Here is a 9,104-nt window from a genome sequence, read left to right on the forward strand (position 1 = left end):
GGTGAAGAAGACATTGGTACCGTACACATATGCTTGCGCATTTTGAGGTTTTTTTGGCAAATAAAAAGGTTAACAGAGTTAACTCTCTATTAAATTAGTTGACATGTGTCAACAACCTAGGGGAGGGACATAAGAGGGCATCCAATTTGGGGACAGTGAATTCGCTCCCCCATGTGACAGGCCTTGTCACTTGGTGAATTACAACTTAAAAATCCAAATGAATTTCCGTCAACCCTAATATATTGAAGGTACACCTTCAAACTTGCTTCTTTTTACCCTTATTTCAATATAACAATTAGAAAGCAAAATGGAAAAGGAAAAAAAAAAACAGCCAGCCACCACCATCCCCCACGGACCACCCACATCCCATCGTCCGGTGGCAACTCCTCTTCCTTCTCTAACTGCCCACCAGTTAGGTCTCAATCTTACATCAGAGTTATGAACAAGAATGTAGTTACATATTTAAATTACCATAATGATACGTGCACTAGCGGATCCAAGATTGTTTTAGCGGAGGTGCAATTTTGAAAGGTGTTGAGGCCCAAAAAAAAATTCATGGTTCGGCCCAATTAAATTCTTGGCCCAATGCGATACCTTACCGAGAAGAAACCCGATTTGGGCACGCAAAAGTTTGTCATATGCGCTTGCACACATGCCACACCAAGCAAATAACAACAAACCACGCTACAAGCTTAAGTAGGCCCAAGCCACGAAAGATGCCGGGGCTTGCTTAAGTGGGTTGTGGTATGGATGGTAATAAGTTGACATGAGGGTCATTGATGGGCCGAGAAATGGAAGTCCCGGGGTTGCTTGGGAGCCCCAGAACTGAAGCCCATTTCTTAAGCCCAAATATGTGGGTGAGCACAAGGAGAGAAAAATAGCCCATTACTTCAACCAAAATAGCCCATTACTTCAACCAAAATAGTCCATTAACTCAACCAAAATAGCCCAACAATTGATGAAGTTAGCCTATTCACTTGATAAACCAACCTATTGTCGTAGAAGGCCCAAGCAACTCAAGAAAATATATGCAAAATCTCCAGCACCTAGCTGAAAACAAAAGCCACGATGAAAGCCAAAATATCCATGTGTGTAAGCTACTGGGAAGCTCCAGCACATGGGGGAAGCAAGTTCCAAGCAAGAAACATTTAAGGAACCAATGAATATTAGCCTTCGAGCTGCCAGAAGCACCCTTCGAACCAGCATACATACCCCAATTCCTTCCCCCATCAGACCTGGCCATGGAAAAAGAAAGAAAGAAAGGAATGAGATGGCTGGGAATGGAAGTCTCCCACTGGAACAGCTGCAATGGGGCCTTGAGCTCCCAAAATTCCTGATTTTGTGTAAATAAACAAGGAAGATTTTGCTAGAATAAGATAAGTCAAAGAAGGAGAGGAGAAAGGAAGGAAAAAGCTTGGCCAAATTAGATAGAAACCATTAGGGTTGCTTGGAAAAAGATGGCTTCCAGCAGCTATAAAAGGGGCCTTTTCTACCCAACCAAAAACCAACTCAGATCTGGAGAGCAGGCTTTATCTCTCACCTTTGAAACATCTGCAATTTCGAGCTCATCCTTCCATCTCTTCCCATTTTCACTTTTGGTAAACTTTTCCAAAGCTTGACAGAGTTTTCGTCGAGCTGCTAGAAACTACCCAGCACCCTACTACTTCATCATTAGCTAAAGAACTCAGATTCAGAGAGCAAGCTTTCTCTCTTACCAGCAAAAACCCAACAATTTCGTGCACTATTCACCCTTCTTCTCCATTTTCTTCTTCTGGCAGACCATTTTCACATCTGACAGAATTTTTGTCAAGCTGCCGGAAGAACATTGTTCTTTCTTTCTCTCTTCTCAGCCAAATCAGCCTACAAACCTCTTCTTCCTCACCTTAAACACTCCCATTTCTCCCTAGGAAGCCATATTTTCCTCTTTGGTGCTAAACTCATGCTGATTTTGCTTCCATGCCACAAGCCTCTCATGCCAAGCTGGAAAATTTATCTGTAAGCATCAAGAAATCATCTGTAAGCTGTTGTTATTTTCATTGGTGAAGGTAACCAAGGTGTTTCCTAAGGCATCTCAGTCCTTTCGAACCATTCTTGGGGCTTGATCTTCGAACTCAGGCTCAAGAGGCAATTTCATCCATTTGCCCTTTACGGCAGCCCAGCCCATTTTTAGCTGCTGGAAGAAAAACCCATATAAAAGGCTAAAACTCTTTGTGGATTGAACATCTAAGGTTTTTACCTAGATTGACCTTAAATCCCTTCATGCATTTATATCATACATGAAAAATTGTTTTATGTAAAAATATTGGACTAAGTATGAAAAATGGTTTTTCGGAATAATCATTTTCTGAATATTATTTTTGGCGGCTTTTATTCCTTACACATCAAATAAAAAAACTTGATTTTATGGGATTTAGTATGAAGTATATATTGACTTATTGAGCCATCATTTTTAGCCTATATCGTTTTTTGCACTAAAATTGATTTTTCAGATTTTGATTTGGTGGGAATTTGAATTTCTAGTATCTTTATTTGAATCCAAATGGGAATACTTCCTTTTTTACATTGTAAACTTAAATAAATGTCTTTGTTCATTTACTTAAATGTTAAAAATGAAAATAAAGTAATATGTACACCAACTAAGCAAATAGGCAATTTGAAGCACCTATAATGATTTTTCCTCATAGTTTCCTCCCTTCCTCACTCATTAGGAGCAAAGGGGCAAGGGACCAATTCCTCATAGGTTCCTCCCTTCCTTAATCTTTAAAGTAAGCAAGTAAAGTACCTTATCGGGTGGGCAATCTTCTGCCTTCACCTCCTGCCCAGTGACCCTTTTCTTTACCTTCTTAATTTTTTTTAATTAAAGAAAAACATATCACATCATACCAAAGGGAAGACGCGCACCACGCGGACTCTTTCTCAATCCAAATTTTAGAAAAGAAAAATTACCGAAAAATATGAGCCCAAAACCCCATAGTTTTGGCTGCCCTGAATCCTTGTGTCCTCTCAAATAATGTCAACTCCTGGTTATTAGAGAATGCTTCCTCCCAATCCCATCTATATGAGTATGTGAAACCCTCACATTAGGTTTCCAAATCAGTAATTTATTTTGGGTGTTTACATTTTGGTCTCAACAATTTGGTATGACAACTTGTTTCCTTCAAAACCAACCACTCTTTGCCATTTATGGCATCACCTTTCACACTTTACTTACAGTACAAACCCCAGAAACCCTTGTAGCTATATATTTACCAAGCCTCTCTCTGAAGGCGTGCGTAAGCTATTTTACGGAAACCTTCTTCACCATATAGGAATTCCCTCTAATGCCCTTTCTATCTTTCAAAAATGATCCATTATTTATTAAACATTTAAACAGCGAATGGCAAAACACTGTTTCTTCAAGTGCTCAAGGATGCTCAACAAGTAAAAGCCTCCGGACTAGAATTTCTGCCGACAGTTTTAGTACCAAAAGTCTGGGACAATTACTTCCATATCCTATGCATTTAAGAAGATTGCTAACAAAATGTTTCTTGAATCCTTAGAATAAGCCTTCTAACACATCAATCCCAGACGGCTGTGAGTTTGCATGCAGAGAGATTTTATGTAGGAAAAATAACCCATATAAGGGAAAGTAAACTATGCAATTTCATAGAAGGAAAAGTAAGCTATGCAAGCATGTCTCCACTAAAAATGAAAGAAAAACAACATAAAAGTTCAAAAACATATAAACATGAGGAAGATTCCAAACTTTTCAACCAGGATCATGTTTGTCTGCACCATGATTTCCTGTTTCTGGAACCTAAACCATCGACCCACATTGAAAGATAAACAACAACAAATTCACAGTTACGCTAAGTTCAAAAACATTTAAACATGATGACGTTCCAAACTTACTAGCCAGCATTCTGTTTCTTGGCACCGTAGCTGTCTGTTTTAGAACCTACACAATCAACCAAAGTAACTCCGGCATTTTGATGATCCACATAAGCATTTATTTTTCCGATGGGGTCCATTGTCATTGTCAGCTTCACTTGAGCTTGAATTGCCATAATCATATGTCAACTCTGTCATAGGTGGAATGTGTCTGATGGCAAAAAAAGCAATATGAAGAGAGGACTGATTGTTGTGTTCATATAGAACCGGTTGCCAAAAAACATTTGGTGAGCAACTGTGATTAATGAACCGTGATACGTTTCCAACATTCTTGGCACTTATGATTAGGCGATATGGGATGTTGTAATCCTCATTTATGTCATTAGAAGTCTCCTCTTCTAGTAGTCCTGGTTCATAATTCCACTTAAATGAGTCATAATTACGGCCTGTATCAAAAATATATTCATCGTCTTCACCTGCATGCCCTTTCTGCTTTAACTTCACTTCATCAATAACTTCACCAGCATACTCACAAATAAAAGAACCAGCCCGAATAGAATCCCACGACCGGAGGCCCCAGCCCCTATCCTTTGTCTTAAACACTTCCAAGCGCAATTTTACACCAGTTTGGGACACTCGGTTTTTGCAGTTGGGAGAGCAAGGACATGTAGGACCACATTCATGTAACAATTGCTTTCGGCTGACTAGGATTCCATTGCCAGTATAAGGAAAAGAACCTCCATTTTTCTGAATGCAAGAGCAATTCATATCACCTGGGAGGCATGCATTATGGCAATTGCAGCCAAAAGAAGGCGGCATTAAAGTGAAAGATTTAGAATATTTGAGTTTAGGAAAATAAGTGAAAGAAGCCAGCGCCTTCTCGTTATCAACCTCATTTACAAGGGAAACAGGTATAGGTTCAGTCCCTGAAGTGAGATCTTGAAGAACAAGTCCAGCCCTTGACGAAAAACCATCCTTCCACTTACGAATAGTTTGCCAAACTGCAAAAGCACCAGGCTGCCCAGGCACCCTCACTAACTTGTACTTGAATATATTGCAACCAGATTTCCCCCTCTCTGTCCATGACTCATGGACTTTATATAGGCCATCATAGACATAGACCTTTGTTGTTGAATTAACCTCATCTCTCACACCCCGAATAACTCGTACTTCATTGCCATGATTCAAGCTTCTCTCAAGAGCAAGATTACCCCTTTCAAGCTTCTGATCAGCCACCTGCTTGTCTTTGTTGTTATTATTCCCACCCTGGCCACTATATATCAAGACATCACTGTCCTCTGTGTCATCATCATACCCTCCTGAAGAGACAATGCTTAAGGCCACTGGATCTTTTTCAGCATCACCCTTCCCAGTCATGTAGTCAATTCCAGCCATTGACGGAGCATGCAATCCCACTGCACACATTTCCATTCGGAAATAGAAAACATCGCCAATCTCAACTCCAGGCACAACCCCAATTCTCCTTCTCATGTTCGTGCGAACCTTTTTGGTCATCAAAATGTTACCAGCTTTCAAATCTGCACGCTTAATAATCCCATTTTTAGATTCCTTGGCATCCTCAATTTGGCAGATTCTTCTCCGCAGTGCATCAAAATTCACAAGCACATAGTTAACCAACTCCCTATTACCATCTTCAACTTGAAATGGACTCATAACCGAAACAAAGTTCACTCCCGACCCATTGTTTGTTAATGAATCGCCATCTCCACTTTTCTTTTTCTTCTTTCGAGATGAACTAGCCTTCGTGGTCTTCTTTCGTGATGAACTAGAACCTAGATGAGCATCAAAATACCCATCGTCATCTTCTGCCCCACCCATTGATGACCCTCTTTCTCCATTAGACTCCTCCGGAAAGTCATGGGGCAGTCCCCCAGATGGCGCGGGGGCTCTATATGACCGAATTGGAGCAGGCATGGGACCCGTTGGTGTCCTCATTGGGGACGGACTATTGAGATTAGGTGAGGTTTGAGAGCCTTGTGGTTGAAATGGGTAAAATGGAGAATATCCATTAGGGGTTTGGCCGAAGGGAGGCATGCATGGAAAGGGAGGGGCTTGAGACGCAGCTGGAAACACAGGCATCAAACTACGCAGAGGTTTAACATCCAAAACCCTTGACTTATCAAAACCAGCTGAAGGAGGAATGAAATTGTGGCTTGACCCTCCTTCCATGACAAACCCTTTTATCTACAAAGCAACACAACAAACCCACCAAAACCCACTATTTCTGTTCTTAATTTCTCTTTCTTCAACTTTTGGATGCTTCTGATGGTTGTCTAAATCCCAATTTCGTTTTTTTCAGAGAAAGCAAATTTCTCCCTCTAAACATGTTTCTCTGCAAGACAATATTGCAAACGACGCTACACATCACTGAAAAGATTCATAATTTGAACAGGAAAGCAAAACTCAAGCTGAAATCCAAATATAATCAGATCTAGAAACATGGTAAACAAATCGGTCTTTGGCCAAAGTTGAAATATTAGTTAGAAAAATCAAAATCAAGCAGCAGTTTCTACATGCATGAACATTTGGGTAGGAAAACCAGAAGCAAAAAACCATTCTTACCTCTTTGCATGTTCCATTGATAGCTGGGTATTTCTCCGTTCGAGACTTTCAGGGAGAGAGAGAGAGAGCGCACTGCCGCAGTTCCTGTCTCTGCCTCTGTTCCTGGGTCTAACTTAAAACTGTCCTGTGCTATGCCACATGGGGTCTGTTTAGGCCAAATTACATTTTTAGAAGTTCCCTTATTTTTCACCCGAATTTTCACTCTCTCTCAAATTTAGCTTTGAAATTAACTTTCTGTCTATGCCATCAAAAATTGAAAAAAAAAGATAAAGGAAACTTTTTTTTGTGTAGCAACTTAAATTTTGTTTAAAATATTAATAGATCTTCTGGGCAATTTTGGTATTTTAATAATATCAATGATATGTGTCCTCAATTATAATAAGGAGAAAAAAAAAATGTTTTGTTAAGAATAATAGACAAACAGCTGCCAGTTTTGTCACAAGGGATTCTAGAGGAAATGTTAGCATTGTTTGTCATAAAAGGGTTTTCCTATTGGTTATGGGTCTTGTATTACAAGCTGAAACTATTGCGTTAAGACATAATTTGCTTTGGGCAATAAGGTTAAATTATAATAAGTTCATTTTCAAAGTGATTCTAAGGTTTTAATTCATCCCTCTTCTTGAGTTTGTTGTCTCCAACGCCTTGCATGGGCTGTGACGGGAGGCAGTGTTTGACGCCAGCACTGATTCCTTGGTGTGGTTCTCTACGTGGTTGCTTTCTCCTTGCTGATGTGTTTTTCCTTCTGATGTGGTTTGGCAAAGAAGACAATCGCAATTAGGGTTCTATCTCTTGGAGTCGTGTAGACTGTCAATACCTGCACATAGAGAGGTTACAAAGGCTTTAAGACAGCCTCGTAAAGTCTTTGACGTGCTTCGCCATACTAGGCTTGCTTCCATAACCTTAATTTATTTTACTTTTATTTACCAATTATTTGTTTATTTAATTTTACTTTACCTTAAAAGACTTTCCAATTTGTTTTATATATTATTTATATTATAAAGGATTGTTTTTGGCTTTTACGACAAAAGGAAAACTATAATTTTTATAACAGTTGGACCCAACTAGATGCCTTAATGGTTTACAAAATTATCTAATTTTTTGTAAGAAAGGCCTATTAATGAAGACTTCAAAAGTAGACGGCTCTTAAATCGTTGAATGAACCCCACAACATGTCCCTCAATAGAAAGAAACTATATATGTCCCAAACTATGTGATTTTGACAAAAGCAAATTCAAGTCCATAACTTGAACGAAGGCATAGTACCCATTAACTTCGCAATCCTGCCCAATCGATCATACCAGGGAGTTGATGGGGCCAACAAACCTATGTCATACAAGTTCAAATATGTGTCGCCCATATCTGTCCTGCAACTCATATCTAAGATGAAATTATAAATAAGGCTAACGGTTCCCATAACTTAGCTCACTATCCATGTCTATCTCATTTACCTGTCCTATAAGTCATATCTAACATAAAATTCTATAATAAGGAGAAGGCATCCCATAACCTAGCTCTCTATCCATATCTGTCTCCACAAAGCCCTCTTCCTCCTTAGCCAAGTCTCTCTTTGCCACCTCAAGATCTGCCTCTGTAACAGCTAAAGCAGCACTCCGCCTCTTCTTCTCACTATCCAAAATATCCACATCTTCTCTCAGTCTTTTCACTCTCCTTGCCCTTTCCAGGAACTTCTTCTTATCCAAAGCAGAGTGAACATGAGGCTCCAGCCACCCCAAGTCAAACCTGAACATCTCAACATCCTCCCATAAACTTTGAAGGCGCACGCAGGCGTCCTCAGTCATATCCTTCACCCTTGTAGTCTTCAGAAAATGCAAGAGCTCCCCCAAAGCTGTGAATGCACATTCACTAACTTTACGATTTCTCTTATGTAGACACTCGATCAACGAAGGATGCAACGAACAAACTTCCTCTAGCAGTGGAACAAAAGCTTTCTCTATTTTTCCTAAACCCATAAATTCCATAAGTTCACCAGTCAGCTCATTGCAAACTTTTTCAGAACTAGGTGTACCCAGGAAAGGAGGCTTCCGTTCAAAAGATGGTGTCTTAGGTGCTGGGGAAAAGTCTGCAGCTTGCACAGCAGTCATGTTTGAAGATTCCTGCCCTTTACGTTCTTTCTTTGTGGACTCCAAAGTTGCATAAACATTATTTCCTTGTTCTCCAATGTTAACAAAGACCTCAACCTTGGCTTCAATAATACATATATCATTCACCAGATAACCTGCACTGCAGTCATAAAGCTCGCAAAGAGGCATGAACGATTTGTAGCCCCACTCCCTCCTTTCTTCTTTGAACTCTTTCGCAATGCCTGTGAAAGAAAAATATCAAGGAACACAAAAGCCATAGTTAAGAATGCAGAGCCCATGACCAGGTAATGAATCAGGTAAATACAACGATTAAGAGAATATTGTTTGATGACAAAGTTACATAAATTTAAAAAAACAACACAAAAAATTGTAGTTGACAAGAAAACAGAGAACATGAAGAGCAAAGAGATACCCTGTGTCTGCTTTATTTTTGACTTGCTGCTGTCAAGTTGATTAACCAGGGTGAAGCTAAAGTGTGTATATCTAGCCCACCCTGGTGTCAATGTTGAAGCATCTGCAACACCCAAATACATGGACAACTGGTCTACG

The 9,104-nt window shown here is 39.8% G+C and overlaps 2 protein-coding genes across 2 annotated transcripts in view; both read right to left on the reverse strand.

The window, feature by feature from the left end:
• Positions 1-3,648: 3,648 nt before the first annotated feature.
• On the reverse strand, positions 3,649-6,622 carry LOC117619283 (histone-lysine N-methyltransferase, H3 lysine-9 specific SUVH1-like). The gene is made up of 2 exons (XM_034349198.1): positions 6,454-6,622; positions 3,649-6,223 (listed from the first exon to the last, which is right to left on the reverse strand). The coding sequence occupies exon 2, from the start codon at positions 6,058-6,060 to the stop codon at positions 3,946-3,948; it is 2,115 nt and encodes a 704-aa protein (XP_034205089.1). The 5' UTR covers positions 6,061-6,223; positions 6,454-6,622; the 3' UTR covers positions 3,649-3,945.
• Positions 6,623-7,650: 1,028 nt separating this feature from the next.
• The window catches only part of LOC117619474 (MATH domain and coiled-coil domain-containing protein At3g58370-like), a 2,118-nt gene continuing 664 nt past the window's right edge, over positions 7,651-9,104 (reverse strand). Inside the window, exons 3-4 of the mRNA XM_034349444.1 lie at positions 8,968-9,104; positions 7,651-8,776 (exon numbers count right to left, since the gene is read on the reverse strand). The exon at positions 8,968-9,104 is cut by the window's right edge and continues 48 nt beyond it. Coding sequence (XP_034205335.1) covers positions 7,920-8,776; positions 8,968-9,104 — 994 coding nt within the window. The 3' untranslated portion in view covers positions 7,651-7,919. The remainder of the gene's footprint in view (positions 8,777-8,967) is intronic.

The sequence above is a fragment of the Prunus dulcis genome, chromosome 2 (assembly GCF_902201215.1).
Source record: "Prunus dulcis chromosome 2, ALMONDv2, whole genome shotgun sequence".
In the NCBI taxonomy this organism is placed as follows: domain Eukaryota; kingdom Viridiplantae; phylum Streptophyta; class Magnoliopsida; order Rosales; family Rosaceae; genus Prunus; species Prunus dulcis.